Genomic DNA, 17,542 nt, shown 5'->3' on the forward strand with positions numbered 1-17,542 from the left:
TTGATCTAATTGTTTTGAAACGCTCAATCTCGTAATCGAGTGCTCCAGAAAGAAAAAAAAAAAAAAAGAAACATTTCCGCAATATAAAAAAAAGTTGTGGAAAATGATGTTTACAAGATTACTATTTGTTTTAAATTAGGTCTAACTTATTATGCATACTAATTAGCTTTTTCTCTTTAAAAAACTGCTTGCATAACTAATTTTAAAAATTAGATTTTTCGCTTTCAGAAAAACAAAAGTAGCCGTTGCATCAGAACTTTGAATGGTCTAAAATATTGTGGTGTCGGATTTTCAATATTTTTTTTCTAGTTTACGAGATCTAAACGGGACGGACGGACAGACATTTCACACAAAACTAATAGCCTCTTTCCCCTTTCGGGGGGCCGCTAAAAAAAGTAATGGCTTTTTATTTTATTGTATTAAAAAGGTTCACTGAGGCCAACATCAGACGGGTCTACATAGTCTATAAATCCTTCGTCTAGAATCAAAATGTACAATTTAAATTTTGAATGTTCACTCACAATCGATAGCTTCGACAATGGAGAACATTGAACTGAAAAACGCACACATCCACACGGATAACAAGTAGGCTACTCAGTACTTTAATAGAGCGCCTACAAAAGGAGGAAGTGATCCACGCTTCCCCTCAGCCAACAGCACAAGAAAAGCAACTCACTAAAATAGTAAAACTAAAGCTGATTTTTCTTACTTCCCTTGACATATAAAATTTTATTTTTTTAAATTCTATACTGAAAGTTTTAAGCAAATGCTATGTCGAGAATTGATAATATTGTAACCAATCAAGAAAGCATACATAAAAACAAAATATGTACTATATACAATTCTTCCGAAATTGTATGTGAAAAAAAAAGTACTAAAAGGTACTACAATATTATAGATAACAGACACAAGGCTGTGCTGAAACAGTTCCTTCTATACTATGTAAAAAAGTGAACAAGGATTTCAAAACTCTCAATGTTAATTTCATGCGTAATAATATCTTGTGCTAGTTGTCTGGCCTTTTAAACATGTGAAAACTATGACCAAAGCTTGGGTCAGCTGTTGAGTTTGATGGTTTTAAACTAATGAAGCAGGTTTGGGGTTAGGGTTACGAGAAACGAATTGACCGTTGCTATTATTCCTAGGTAACTAGCCGAGCTCTCAGTCTGGGTGTATTAATGGGCTCGTATCAGTTTTAGTTCAGTCAAGAGAGTCACGACATAAATCACCAAGAACTGAACACACACACACACACAAATAAATGATTCTTTGCTAGATTGGCTTCCTCTACTACAATCAATGTGTCTCATCATGAAAAGGGCCGTGAAAAAGACGTGTTACCGACTTAATGAAGTATCACTTCATCTCAGCACTAAAGTGACAATGAGCATCCTAATTTACAACTGGTCCAGTGGCTTCATTCAAGAGAAATAATCTTCACGGCAGCGGTCAGGTCAAATGAAGACTAGGAAGAAACCAAAAAGAGAGAGAAAGAAATACATGCAACTAAAAGAAACAGAAGAGAATAACAATGGTCTCGCCGTCCAGGCGGTGTACCTTTTTTTTTTTCAAGAAACGCAACTTTTTGTTTATAGGCGCACTTGGAGTCGTAATCCTACCTGCCATGTCACTAGTATGCAAGCTGGCAAGTAAAAGCAGCTCTTCTACATTCAATCTAATCCAGCGAAATAATGAGACAGTGGGGGGGGGGCCTTCAACAGTAGTACAATTTGAGTAGGCTCTAGACCTTGTGGTATATTTATTAATTAGTCGGCTCTAGACCTAGTGGTATATTCATTATTGAGTAGGATCTAGACCTAGTGTTATATTCATTGTCGAATAGAATCCTACTTTGAACAAACTAACTACCTCTTGTTGAGTTCACCTGTGATATCAGAGGCGGCCTTAGTTGTTGCGAGTGGTCCTGAGATTTAAGAGAGCCCCAAAATAATTATTTGTCACCGTCAGCCCATCGTACAAATATTCGTGGCCCTGAAATGACACTCGCCCAGGGCCCCGCGCACTGCTAAGGCCGCCTCTGGTGATCAATTCATGCTGTGCTGCATGACATATCTGTGTGCTTATTTGTGCAACTCGTGGTCACGTAACGTTTACAACTGCTCAGAACACTTCATTCATTTTATTTGAGTTAGGGACTTCTTTCCAAACGTCTGACCAGCTCCACAAGAACTCTACGTTATTTTATTCGGCTACTGTTACTTGGTCTAGTCTTACATTGCACAAGGGCCTGCAGATATAACAAGTGGAACATTTTTGGTTGGCCAGGAAGTGTTGGAACACGGCACGTCACTTACCAACATTTTCATGTCACTAATCAACATAATCATGTCACTAATCAACATTTATCAAAGATTGGTGTTGACAATTCTAGACACAATTTTGTAGGCCCAATATAAATCCCTATTCCCAACTTGCTTATAATTCAAAGATAATGGCATACATGTGTTCGCCCTTTAGCAAACACAAACATCTACAGAGGGTTTGGGCTGACAGAGTGTCATTTTCCAAGCCACGTACTACATCGCCAAATAGCCCCGCCGATGAGTGATTAGAAAGTGCTGCCATTAACACCAGCTCCGCGGTACACTACAGTCAAACAATAAAAATAAGCAGGTAAAATAGAATCAAGAAAACAATGACTAAAATGTCCCAAACGTCGGATGGCCCCTGAGTCTCAGTCGAAGGAGTTTGAAACCCACTAGCGTGGTGACCTAACACAGGCGAATATGTACACAAAGCAACACACATGTACAAGAGTCAACTAGGTCACCATGTCAACAACATAGGGCACAGCAGCAGCAGATAGAGAAAGGTGAAGAGGAGGAAGAGCGAAGCCATTTCAGGTCTGGCAAGTGACCCGGTGAGGAGAGAGGCACACACACACTGTCACTGGGAAGCCACTTGACCAATGGTACCCAGACCATGCTGTCAACGGAGATTCATTCCTTTGGTAGTGTGCATAGGTTTTTGAAAAGAAGAGATTGTATCAAGTTCATTATCTAAACCGATGTTACCCCCTTTTGACACAGTGTTCACTTAACGAAGAAAAAAGATGTATTCAATCTGTCAAGTGGTGTATAATGTTCAAAGAAGAATGATGTATTCAATCTTATAAATGATGTACAAAGAAGAATGATGTATTCAATCTGTGAAGTGATGTTCCTAAGGTCCAATCCTTAAATAAAAGGTCGATCACATTTCCTGTCATAGGTCATTAAATAGTGAGCAAAGGAACTGATCGATCCAGTCCAGCCACACGCTAGATAACACTGACACTGAGACAGACGAGCTTATGAAACAACGCAAGGCGTTTCAAATTTCATCCGTTGGAGCCAAGAACTGTGTTCATCTATTTTACCATTGTGCTTGATTTGATTTCACAGTTATTCTTCAGTTGTTTTTTTTTTTTTAACTGGCTCCAGAAAACGTTTAGGAAAAAAAATTGGTTTTCAAGTGTCAACTTGTTTTTTTTTTGTTGTTGTTTTTTTTTTTTTTTTGCAAGGGAGAGAAACTTTTGCCCCCAACCGAGTTAGAAACTGCTTACTCAACTATTTAGGAATAGAAACTGAGAACTCCAACCAACAGCTTGAAACAGTCTTACGTAATCTAATGTTTTAGTTTCACTGTTAAGCACAACAGAACAAAAAGACTAACAAATGACAAACAAATTTCGTATACCGTGGAGAGAGAGAGAGTAGTTTTTTAGTTGATTTTAGATCTGCTCATGACATTTATCTTTTTCTTATTTGGATTTCTTTGTTTACATTCAATAAATGAAGACTAGACGAACAGAAACAAGAGCAATAATCAATATGCTTGTTTTTTTTTTCTGAGGTGTCAAGTTCTGCCTGGTCGAGAGTTTAGGGTGGATCATCCACTCGTCGGAGCTTTACAAAAGTACTATTAGAAAGTAATATGACACAGGGTTCAATGGTATCAAAACTGAGTCGGCGATGCAGTCATCACCAAGTGCTAAGACAATGAAAGTGCAGACTTAGTCTGAGATACTATCGGTTCACTACGTATTAAAGAGGTATACGTACTTTTGGGCGTCTTTAAGTCCCTTTTAAAGAAAATTGAGAAATACGTCGTGTTTGTAGAGGTCTGTCTGTTAGAAGTCAAAACATGAAGCAAGGCCTAAGGTACAGAGTAGGAGCGTTCTGAATGAAAGGGCAGATCGCCAGCCCTGTCTTCTAAGAAGGGAACCAAGCCTTAATTTCGGAATGCATTGGTCTGCGCGGTGGCCAGTAAGACAGTGAACCTATCAACACGTTTCGCGGTGGCCAGTAAGACAGTGAACCTATCAACACATGTTTCGCGGTGGCCAGTAAGACAGTGAACCTATCAAAACATGTTTCGCGGTGGCCAGTAAGACAGTGAACCTATCAACACATGTTTCGCGGTGGCCAGTAAGACAGTGAACCTATCAAAACATGTTTCGCGGTGGCCAGTAAGACAGTGAACCTATCAACACATGTTTCGCGGTGACCAGTAAGACAGTGCACCTATCAACACATGTTTCGCGGTGGCCAGTAAGACAGTGAACCTATCAACACATGTTTCGCGGTGGCCAGTAAGACAGTGAACCTATCAACACATGTTTCGCGGTGGCCAGTAAGACAGTGAACCTATCACACATGTTTCGCAGTGGCCAGTAAGAGAGTGAACCTATCAACACATGTTTCGCGGTGGCCAGTAAGACAGTGAACCTATCAACACATGTTTCGCGGTGGCCAGTAAGACAGTGAACCTATCAACACATGTTTCGCGGTGGCCAGTAAGACAGTGAACCTATCAACACATGTTTTATAAATATTTCTAATCACACGCATTGGAAGTACTCAACTCTTAAAGTTATTTTTTTTTTAAACAATCAAGTTGTTTCTTAATTTTTAAATGAAGTCGACGTCTATCGTACGTGTGCTGACTGTATCAGAAGTGTACTTATTGAGCGAGCAGACGTCAACAAAGATATTGCAATGACTTTGGAAGGCGGACTCGTTCTAAAAACTCATCCATGGAAATAACGTTGGAGAATCATGGCGGTGTGTGTGTGTGTGTGGAGGGGTTGCTGTATTTCTCAGAGAACCAGTCTCTCCCTTTACACACTGGTCAGTACGGTGGTTGTGTAGAGGGGAGAGGGGTTGCTGTATTTCTCAGAGAACCAGTCTCCCTTTACACACTGGTCAGTACGGTGGTTGTGTAGAGGGGTTGCTGTATTTCTCAGAGAACCAGTCTCCCTTTACACACTGGTCAGTACGGTGGTTGGGGGTTGAACCCCCCTCTCCCCCCCCCGGCTACGCCCATGGTCCTTCCCATCCATCTCCTATGTCCCTACATTCTTACAGTTTGTTGTTTGGTACAGTCTTATGATGCAAATTCTGCCCCCCCCCCTCGAATAGTAGTCGAAGCTTGTAAGCTGATACTCAAGATCTCCAACCAAGTTTGACCAAACCCTGAGCCTAACTTTGTCTCACGTAGTTGGTGAACCCTTGCATATATATACAACGAATGTGTGCCTAGCATTCTCTGTAATGAACGTGTCCCTAGGCTAGTGTGTGCTTGCCTACTTTTGTGTTGTTTTTTTTTCTATTTGGCACGATCTGTCTGGGGGGGGGGTGAGGGGAGTGTGATAAATATTGTGTCCATCGATCAGCACCAGCTGAGTCTGGCCAACCAGGACAAAGACTTGTAAAATCAATATCCCACCGGAGGTCAGCGAATCAAACAGAGTCATGATTTACAGATGGCTGAATTCAATGTTAGACTAACTTCCTAACTCACAGCTATGGGATATGGTCACCATTACCATCATCTAACCTAGGCTTTTAAACGACGAGATTGTATTCAATTTAAATGTGGACTAAATGGATTAGATTTTTAATAAGCTGCGATACATACTTGACTGTTGAGAGCAGGCATACAATAGCACGCTCACTAGAGCTAGAAGTGTTCCACTAATACAGTAGAGTCTAAAAGACACTAACACAAGATTTTACAAATGTAGAGCGTGTCTTTAGTAGAAACGATTATAAGAAATATGTATATTTTAAGAACTAGTTCAATGGTATGAGTGGATGGTCGTCTAGTTGAAATAGGTTCTAGCTTTGTTTTGTCCGCAAAGCAAGATTGGAACTGTTGTCCTTCCCATGTGCAGCAAGGGATCTGGGGGAGCGCTGATAGCTCCCCCAAGTCGGGGCGGAGCCCCGCCGCCAAGCACTATTTTCGGTATTGAAAGCCAACAAAATGCATATTCTGAGGTATCTGTCCTGCTATTAAAAAGGTTTATTTCAAAATCCTTATATGTTATTCTTAGTGACTTAAACCCTGCCACGCCGTTCGGCACATAAATCTGTCACTGACAATGTCTGAATCCTCTTCCCACCTGCTCTGAGGACATCCATGAAAGTGTGGCGCCAAATTGTACTAGGATGTCATCGCAAACCTTATTATGCGTAATTCATTTTGTCGGAGAACATGTCCCGCAAACCTCATGCGACGCTCTGTCACAACCTTACTAAGGGGTCGACTCAAAGTTCGGCATAGGATTTTCTTGATTTAGACCCGATCTCTATAACTGACTCCTAAAATCTGTCTTAGCCATCTTTGTTGAGCCACACTTAGTGTTTTTCAATTTCGGCAGATGACTATTTACTGCACTTTATCAAAGGAGCCCCCGCCACTGCTAGAAATGTCTAACCTCTCTTGACTACGCTCTTGGAATTAGGTGACTATAGTTTGCTTTAGATTTTATATCGAAAATGAAAGTTTTATCGTCAAAATCATTGGGGGGGGGGGGGGTTAAACTAAAAATCTCTGGAGTTGTTTTTTTTTTTAAATTAAAAACCCTATTTAGCTACGGTCATAGAATTTGGTAACTGTAGTTTGCTTTAGAATAATATTGAAAAGAGGTTTTCAAACTCAAAACGCTCTGTAGGGGGATTTTAAACTCAAAACCATCTGGAGGGGTTTTAAACTCAACCCCCCCTCCCCATTGGCTTGGCTACGCTCATAGAATTTTGAGGGTGTAATTTTCTTTTTTTATACTGAAGGGTGGGGGTTATCGTAAATTTCGGAGGGGGTTTTAAAACCAAAATCTTCCTTAACTGTGCTCTTGGAATTTGGGGATTGTCGTTAGCATTTTTTTGTTTTATTGAAGAGGGGGATTTAACTGCAAAAACCCCTAGTAGGGCTGTGCTGGGGTAAGTGATGGTTTAGTATTAAAATCTCACCTAAAATAAACAAAATCAGAGAAAAAAATCAGTCACCAAATTCTGACTCCCATCCCCCGGGTCTTTTAGGGACAAGGTCAGCATTCTTGCGTGTTAATCTACTTTATTTCTTTTTCTAATATGCATAACAGGAACCATGAATGAAGTATATTGTATATTGCAATTAAAGACAAGCATTAACAAACTAAATTGATTAAAGATAAAATTATTTCATCAATCAATTTATTTTTTGTTTATCTTGTACGTAGCTCTGGATCATATGTATACATAAGAAACATTTATTTGCTTAATTAAACACCTCAATCCGTTATAGAAGCGCTAAAAACTATCTTTATTATTATTAATTATTATCATTTCCCCGCCGCTTTTTGTGTGATTACACACTACTTGCTATTCGCACCGCCCCTTGTTTTGATTTCAAAGACGTATTGTGATGTACAACCTTTTTGTTTTGATGACAACATTTCATAGGAATTGCTGACAGCTGCCTGAGAGATGTCTCAGGGCTGGAGCTTAGTTAATGACTATTTTAGGCACACGGACAGAAGTTTTCAGTGTCGATTCCGTCACTAGCAGATCTAGATCGTGGAAAGAACGATGTACTCGAGTACTGAATGGTATCGATGCTTCAGGTCTGCTCTAAATACAACTGTCTCAAGGTCGTGGAATCCAGTCAAGCTCCTGGGATATGGTAGGTACCAGGATGTGCTAACATTTACAGATTTTTTTTTAATGTACTTTTTATGTAAAGTAACCTTGACCACTACCCACAATCCCATTCCTACCTTCCACTACTGCATTTTTTCAGCTCGTTTGCATAATCGCCCTAACAGTAAAAACCTAAATGCGGTGTAGGGGTAAAAACACGGACCATATCTGAGCGAATACATAAAACATGCAAGAGCATTGAAACAAACTTTTAAAAACGATTATTTTTAAAAGATAAGTAAAATAATTATAATAATAATAATAGTCACGGCAGTACCGTATGCAAAGAATTTTTTTGTTAAAGGTCCTCAAATATGCTGCTGAATAGTAAGATATACATTTTATTTGTGTAATCTAAGTTAATTGTATCCTACTAGAGCTTAGTGTTAGGTACTTAGACTTAATGGTGAGAAAAGGACCAAGAAGACGGTGGATAGATGAAAGAGAGATCCTACAGTGAACAGAAAGCGAAGCCCGTTTACGTTAGGAAACATTGAAATCAGGGGACAGTTATGCTGTACAGGTTAACGTGACATTCTGTTCTGCTTCTAGGACTACATAGTTTAGAATGAAAGGTGAATATTAATGCAACTTGCTTTTTCCTTGAATGAGTTTACCTTAACACATCAGTCAAGGATGTCATAAAGTTATTTTTTTTAAAAGCTTTCTTTGCTAACGTGCTACACACTTCAGTGTAAGGGCATCTATGTCGTCTACTGTATATATATTTCTAATAGTTTCTATGTATGCATGTCCCGCATAAAAATCAAAACCGTTTGACCGATCTTGATAAAACTTGGTATAAAAGTTCCTTAGATCACGGAGGAGACAGTAGTTATGATTAATGTCCCTCCCACAAACGAAGGGTCCTAAAAATTAAAATAAATTTATCAACGGAACCTGTTAACAAATCGGGTAAACCCATTTTCAGAGTATTTTATATTTGGTATGAACATGTCGGCTAAACGGCCAAACCCATTTTCACGCTCATCTTTTATTTTCGTAAGAAAAATTTTTAATGTGAAGAGAACATTCGCCATGTTTGACATATATGCATTTATTTTTTACAAATGGTAATAATTGTTTTCGTGTGTATAAATAAAAACATGGTTGATTCTAACGACTAATCTTACTTCTATTTTGAATACAGTTCAAGAATAGTCTAACCCCTCACATCCAAAATAAGAAGGCTAAAACTACAATTGTGTTTATTTAAATGTTCAGTGCAAGTTCCAAATGTGTATTCCCCGACAATCTATATCATGTGGGTTAATCTCTAGTATAAAGTAACACCTTTCCATGGTGTGAATGTGAAAGCCGCTCATTTGTCCACCAGTAGGTAACGTATGTTTTCTAACACAGATCTTAATGTCTTCTCGCCAGCAGGTCACGATGTGTAGAGGGGCGGGGTGTAACAGCGTCCTAAACACCACTTCCGTTCCTCAACGTCACGAAAACGTCCCATAAATCTTGACCTTTTCCCTCGGACTAACATAAGACATCTCTCTCTCTCTCTCTCCTTCTTACCTTCACTCAACCATCGTCTCACTTCTCTCTATTGACAAGTAGATCTAGCTGTCTGTATTGACAATGTTATGTTTTCCTTGTAGTTCTAAGGCAGGCACCGACACACACAAACACACACACACACAAACGAATGTGCCATGTTATTACTGTATTGGCAATGCAATGCGTCATTGCGGTTTCAGTTGTAACATTGGGTCTCTGTGTACTCTCCACAAGGCTATGTCGCAAAGCTTTCATATACAGAGTATGTAATCTAACTTAAAACGTTTTGTATCAATACATACAGGGCCGGTCCTAACAATTGCGGGGCCCTATGCAAAACTGATTGCGCGGGGCCTAGTCTAGGTGGGAATAAGGGTAATAAGTGAAAATTAAGATTTTGTATTAGAAAAAAAGTTCGACTTAGAATTTTTTTTTATTCTTTACTAAGAACAACATTGCGATCAAATTAACTTTAATTTACGAACCTTGCACCTATGGCATATTTATATGCCAGTGACTATAAAAGTAAATAAAGAATTGGAACTTGTGATCAATGTGAAAATTTGCCCGATTATTACATTTTATTACATGAAAGCTGACAATGCCTTTTTTCTTTTATCGCGAGTAGGATAGGTGTTTTCCGTAATGAATGACACCCACAAATGACAATTTTGACTATTTTTCAGCAGATTTTTTTGAATTTTCAGGAAATTTTAATAAGTTCAGGAGATTTCCATGACTTTTTCGTATGTATTCTGCAATTTAATAAGTACATCTAGAATTATTGCGGGGCCTATGGAAGCGCGGGGCCCACTGCGTCCGCATAGGTTGCAGTGGCCTAAGACCGGCCCTGAATACATATAATGCGGCTTTATTTTGAGTAAAATAACTCTGAAACTTTCAGTATCGATACATATATATACAACGTGAGTATCTTAGTATTTTGAGAGCAAAGGAGAGTGATTTTTAAAAAGAAATGTGTTAACATACTTACCCTGGATGTGTTGTATCTGGTCCCCAAGACGAACAGAGAATGTCTCGCCAGGATTCACGTGGACATGCACGACATGCTGCCCACTGGGAGGAGATGACCCACCTCCGCCCTCCCCTGGACTGTCACCCCGTGAGTGCGTGCCCGATCCACCGGAATGGCTGGCGTTGGAGCTGGGATAGCTCCCGGGCGGAGAGGCGCAGGGGTTCGGCGACGACATGCAGACGTGTCCCATGCTACCCCCGCTGGGGCCCAGGTAGTAGCCCGGGCCCATGTGCGGGGAGTAGTGCCCGCTGCTGTTGAGTGTTCCATGAACAGGGGAAGGAACTTGGTGGGTGCACAGGGGCGGGCTAGGTGGCTCCGAGACGGGCGAAGGTGTGTCTGAAATTAGTCCGTTGCTCTTGGTTTGATTAGCGTCATCAGATTCTTGCTCCAGCAGACTGTCATTAATGTTTGTGATACTGTCAGTGTTGTTGTTGTTGTTGACTATGTCGCTATCAACATGCTCCGAATGTTCGGCGCTTTCGAGGCCATTCTCTTCCAGCTCCTCGGGAGTCACTGCGCCGTTGGCGGTGGTCAAGCCGTTGAAGCTGTTGCCATTGCCATTGCAGTTGCTCTTCGCGGCCACGCGGCTGGACTGAGACGGTTCGATGCTGTCCTCCATCATGTTGATTCCAGACAGGTTATCTGACAAGGCTTGGCCTGTGAGAGATGACCTGAAATAAACAATAGACATATAATACTAGACAAAAAAGACATGAAGATCAGTGTCAGCGAGTTTTCAGGATCTATGGGTCACACGCTAACTCAGCAAAATGAAGAGAGAAAAAAAGCTTTGGGTGTGTTTAGTATGAGTTCAAGTCACTATATTTTGGTAGAAAAAAAATCATTTGTGAAAATGGTAGTTAAGACAATGCAGAACTCTCGCGCAGGCCGCGGGACACTCATTTGATGTTCAAAGAAAAGCACTTGTAGAAGACAGGCGCAGAAGACGTAAACAGAAATTAGGCCGCAGGCGGACAAGGCATGGGGAAATAGGCACGTCACAACTGGGCTTGAGAAGCCACTGTTCATTAACAAATCCATTGCGAAGTTTTCCTTATAATAGATTATACAAACAGTCTTTGGTGTAACCTTGACATTAACATTTAATTCTTTGATTTTATTCTAGCTATCTTTAAATTCTTGTAGCCTAATCCTCTACAGAAGGCTCATCTCCTGTTAGCTAAGTATATGTTACTTTCTACACAAGATATATCTCCCCTTACATTTTTTACAAAGCTTACATTAACTCACTCTGTCTGTCTGGTAAAAAGTTTGAATACGTTATTTCTCCCACACCCAATCTCGGATGAACTTGAAACTTTGCACAATTATGTCTTGTAACTGACAAAACAAGAATGACTTTTAAAAAAACTATAACCAATTAATTAATTAATTGTTGGAAATTAATTATTTTGTTTGGTATTGAACAAAGGAAAGAAATTGTACTTGACTGATGAGGCGGTGTAAGTTGAATTAATCCCCTATATTCTTTCTCACTTAAACGTTTTAAACTAACAATAGATAGCCATGAAACCTTCTATTTTTATAAGCACTTTGCTGGCACAGTGGTTAGGGTATTGGCTTGAGCTTAAAATAACCTTTGTTTAAATATATATATATATATATATATTACCCTATATATTCTATATAAAAACAAAATGAATTAATTACGACTAATTGATATTTTGATTGATTTATGTGTTGTCATCGATCATGAGTTTGTATGCAAAATTTATTGACAGAAGTGTTCGAAAAATCGACTGCGAAACATCTAAACAACATTCAAGAAAGATACAGAGCGAGTTAATATAAGCGTTGTAAAAACAACAACAACAACAAAAACTGACACTCGACAAAGACATTATAGTAGCTCAAAAATATTCAAATATCTGTAGATAGCATTGCAGTAAAAGTGCTTATACGTATTACAATACAGCATTACAAGCCATTGATTCCTCCCTACCACAATAAACTCTATGCTTAACAAAAAAAAAAAAAAAAAGGTTCACTCTATTTCAAAGTGAGAAAAGTGGGTCAGTGTGCCAGCCACTCATTCATCTTGAGCACCTCACCAGTGTAACTGGCAGTTCAGCACCTCTGTTTGACAAGAGTCTAGAGATAGATAGGACAGTAACGTCTTCCTGCTCAAAATTAAAAAACATTCACGGCGGCCACAAACTTTCCCATTGAACTTCGGCAAACATTTTATGACCTGCGTGTCGGCATTTAATTCACACAGCCCTCCTTGTCCCATCTCTCCCAAACCTTTTTTTTTTTAAGAGAATGAAAGATAAATAACTCGATTTGTATAGACCTAAATTAAGGAAGAGTAACTCTATCTGGAAAAACTGAATCGCAAATGTGCCATATTTTATTTATTTTTTATACAAAGAAATGTTTACCCCCCCCCCTCCCCAAAAAAAATCTTAAATAACTGATTCGACCAACTTTTAGAATAAAATTACCATAATAGAATCATGAAAAATTTCAAAAGCTCGTACGATTGAAAATCTAAATTCTAAATCTACGAAATATCACATTCTTTGTGAATTTTTAAAATTTAACTTCGGGCAATAATAATTATAATAAATAAGCACAATTTTTGTATCTAAATTACTTTTCAGAAGAGTATTCAACGAAAGCTAATATTATGTTACTTTCCATTTGTTAGCAACGAATGTTACACCAACAACTGCTATTTTGAAATAAACGTAGATGTTAAAACGAAAAACAAAGAAAAACAAACAATAGAAACAAAGAATACTTTTTAAAAGCAAAGCTAATCTAAGGGGAAATAATCGCTAACTACTGTCATTTATTTAAAAATTACAGGATTTATCTCCCTTTCTGTAATAAAAAAAAAACCCAACAATTTATTAATTAGTACTAAACGGGTAATAAACTGGTTTATTTTTTGGATTGATTCGTGTAATTGTTATAGACTATGAATAATTATGCAAAATTTCAAGTTGATCCGAGAAAGGAAAAAAAACGTGTCGAAATTTGTATTTTATTCATTGAATTATTTTGTTCTTTATTTTGAAGGAGGGTTAGAAGAATAGGTCTAGATCAAGATGACAAGTGACATCTAGAAACAATGAATTGTGTAGATCATTATTCTTAGTTGAACTTCCAAAGAAACTATTAATTACCCAACTAGGATACTTGACACACAAACTTTCCTACAAGTGACATATACATAGCTACATTCCGAATGTAACAAAAGTTTACATTCAACGTGATTCTTCCCCCCCCCCCAACCTTCACTAATGAAGCGCCACTATAGACGAAGTACAGTAACAGATAGCTGTTTAGTGCGAACTCCTACAAATGTGATGTAGAGTAAGAGCTCACTGACGTGGCAGTTCACACATAACTACAAGGAATGGCCAGCACTTCTAACCATTGTTCCGAGTCTAAGCCATTTGTAAACACGATTTTTTTTTGTGTGTGTCGATATGTTCTCCCTCACATCGCAAACTCAACTTTAACGAGAATGCCATTCTTCTTCTTCTTGGAACTGTCAGGTAGAGTTGAGCCTTCAGCTCTTGGAACTCTAAGTCAGCAAAATTGAACAGAGCTCCCTCTCACTGGCCTGAAAAAGAACAGTGTACACTATTCTGTCTGGCGGGTGGGTCAGACTCGCGGCAAGAGGCCGCGTACACTAAGACCCCCGCCATTTTCCTTTTATATATATACCATGCTAACCGTGCGGGACACGACAGTTATGTAACGGCCCCTTGAGGAACAGCGCCTGGATTGTGACAAGGTTGTTGGAGCTTTTTTTACAACTCAGCACAGTGCAATTAGGATGCTCTCGCACCCCCTTAGGCACACCCACGGGAGTCTTGGTTTTGCTACCCTTTAGCCTAATCGTTTCCTCCTACGATCGTTTCCACCCGGGCGCCACTATGAGGCAGGGTAGCATGCCCGGGAAGAGAATGTCATAAAATAATTAATGATACAGAAAGAAAAACAAAACGTATAAACCAGACGCAAAGCCACGACCTTCACATAGTAAGAAGACATCCCCGACACTTCACATATCTTGTAGGCAAAGATGGAAAGCAGATAAAGATTTTTTTTTCTTTGAAGTCACATTCATATTTTTTTTTATCTCTGAACAATGAAGAGCTCCATGAAACGTAACCTACATTTAGTTTGAAAGTTGTTTCATTTTCTGTTTTGAAAATATCAAGCTGAGAATGTTTTCTTCACAGTTTGCTCAAGTCAAATCTTAGGAATCATAGAGATGTTACTACTGCGTACTGAAGATAGAGAACAACTCAGCCACAAGGCACAAAGAACCTAACTTTCAGAATGTGGTGCTGGAAAAGTCCGAAAATGCGCTAACTGCAAGACAACGTGGCAAGGCACTCAAGGCATTGAATACTTGGAGTCTAGAGCAGTGGTTCCCAAACGTTTTTGTCTCGTAGACCCCTTGCCATATTTTCTGGTTTTTGGTAGACCCCCTGTTAACTTATATTGCAAATTCATCAATTCCATTTTTTTCAAACGTATTTCTAACTGTAGTGAGTCGAATAGAGAATATCTAATTTAAAGCTACATTGTAAGGCAGAGAGATCTATCTTTTGTTATTGATGAAATTCAAATTTAAACCAATTCGAATAACAATTAATATGAATTACAGGAATCAACAAACACACTGGAAATGTGTTACTACTGATATTGTTTCATATAGGGATTTTTTTGTTCTATGAAGTAATCTCTGAAACATAAATATTAATTAATTTACTAATTTGCCATTGTAAAAGTTTTCGCAATAAACATTTTCTGGTTTATTTCTTGATCCTTCACGTGTGACTCAAATATTGTTTTCAATAACAGGAGAAGGGGCAAAGCCGAGTAATTGGAGCCTAAATCAGTTAGTTTCTGGCAGGAGGAACTCATTAGCCTTGACTTGCAACCAGCCTAGCAGAAGGAAAACTGAATTCAAACCTCTGCTGCCTTGTAGCTATACCTAAACATGGGAAAGTTTTCGTCCGGCAACCCTAAGGGAAAATAAGGAGCCGGCGATCCTTGGGCAATTTGCAGCACACAACACTACACCCTGTCAGAGCTTGCGATACAGCTGATCCCAAACTGTGTACTTGTTTGCAAAGAATTACATAAGAAGATTTTATAACGCGTATTCTGATGTGCCCTTGAACTGTATTGTTGCTTAAAGTATTCGTTTAATAATATCGTAGGTTTGTGTAAAACAGTTTTTAAGAATACGTCAACGGCTGATAAAATCAATGTTTTATCTATAGTGTTTTCCATAATTGGCTATAAGTTAAGAGAATTTGTAGGACGCTCACAAACAACCATCTTCTCTATATGATGTTGAAGATATCTTGTGGGTCTATTCTGAACTTTATCTTTTAGAATTCGAAAGTTGTTCAAACCTTTTACTTTTTATCAGGGCGGCGGCGTCTCAAATGATCCTACAGCGTAATTAGTTTCATATCGCCATAAAAAGGTACTTAGGCAACCGCTTTTTGACAAGGAAGGAATGAAGCCCAGTTTTAAATAATCAACACTGTACAGTCTACATTTCTTTTTGCTAAACATTAGTTACATGTAGACAACATTAAGCTATTTAAATAAGTATTGAAAAAAATACAACAATGATCGTTTGAATAGCAGGGTAAATATTTAAAGGATTAACTAAGTTACAAATCATATATTAGTGTAGGAAAGAATTACATTAATGGGATTGAAAATTAAAGTCACGACCTGCTTAAATGATATCATAGACCCCCGTGGACATCTCTTAGACCCCCAATTAATTTTTTCACTTTCGTAGACCCCTTGGAAGTCTTTATAGACCCCTGGGGATCTATATAGACCACTTTGGGAATCACTGGTCTAGAGGAAAGAAGGGAGATTTGAGGGGGGGGGGGAGAGAGAAGTCGGTTTACAATAAGGCTAACCTGCAGGGGCATTCCCCTGAACTGAAATGCCTAAACAACCAAGTCTACTCAAGGTGTGGTTGCAGCTCCACTGTGGTTAAATCAAGCACGACACGGTGTAGAGCTGCTAGTGGCGATTCCCACAAAATCAAACGTGTTCTTCTAGAAACATTTGTAATTGTTATATTTGAAGGTTTTTGTTGTTGTTGTTGTTGTTTTGTGTAAGTTCGAAATGGTATTTGAAGACTAACTACTCCTCTTGACTACGCTGGTATTACTTTGAAGTAATCTTTGTTAAATGATTGATTTTCCAAATTTCAGCTTTAATTGGCACAAAACAAAGGACACTTTCTAACAGTTTTTTGTGTGAATTTTGTGGATGTCGTAATGTATTTTCCACTGGCCGCGGCAGGTCATTGAAAAGCTTTAGACGTATCAAGCGTGGCACTTGTACCATATATTGCCCACCCTTCCCATAAGCCTGTGTAATAATGAAAACGTGATCGTAATGGAACAACAAATAAGAAATCTTTGAAAAAGTTAAACTGGTATAATGAAACAAACAAAAAAACCGAAACAAATCATACGAAAAGAACCGAGACTTTAACTTAAGTGAACAAAAAAAAAATGTCAGTAATTCTATAAATACGAAATATAGATCGTTTGTCTTGCTCACACAGTAGGTCGTATGTAGTTGCAAAAGATATTTATGTTTTTGTTTAATTCATACTTAGTTATTAAAAACAAAAGTTCACTTATCAGAAAAAGGATAGTCTAGTGGGTGTACATATTAAAGTGCACATTATATGTCTTTAGTCTTAAGAGACGTGCATACAAAATGGTGTCTATAAATCTACATGAACATCAGTGTGCATAGTTTACATTTTAAAATGCGTTTATTTGCAAGACAACTAATTAACAGCCGTTGCACCTTGATTATCTTTTAAGCACTTTAAAAGGCGATGGTGACAATACGATTTTTGAGTATCTCCTATAGTTTTTGATAGCTTTATGTAACTAGCAGAGTGTCACCACAAAATTAACAGCTGCTTTTCTTCCATTGGTCCCACGAAAAATCATTTGCTAAAGATATTAGGGAATTATTTTTTTTGAAAAGTACA

At 38.5% G+C, this 17,542-nt stretch overlaps 1 protein-coding gene across 4 annotated transcripts in view; it reads right to left on the reverse strand.

Moving 5' to 3' along the window:
• LOC106055668 (fibronectin type-III domain-containing protein 3a-like) overlaps window positions 1-17,542 on the reverse strand; it is a 116,008-nt gene that overhangs the window by 81,856 nt on the left and 16,610 nt on the right. For all 4 annotated transcript variants that reach the window (XM_056012993.1, XM_056012992.1, XM_056012994.1 and 1 more), the window contains exon 2: window positions 10,465-11,177. In XM_056012993.1, the coding sequence (XP_055868968.1) occupies window positions 10,465-11,128 (664 nt within the window). In that variant the 5' untranslated portion in view covers window positions 11,129-11,177. The remainder of the gene's footprint in view (window positions 1-10,464; window positions 11,178-17,542) is intronic.

The sequence above is a fragment of the Biomphalaria glabrata genome, chromosome 15 (assembly GCF_947242115.1).
Source record: "Biomphalaria glabrata chromosome 15, xgBioGlab47.1, whole genome shotgun sequence".
In the NCBI taxonomy this organism is placed as follows: domain Eukaryota; kingdom Metazoa; phylum Mollusca; class Gastropoda; family Planorbidae; genus Biomphalaria; species Biomphalaria glabrata.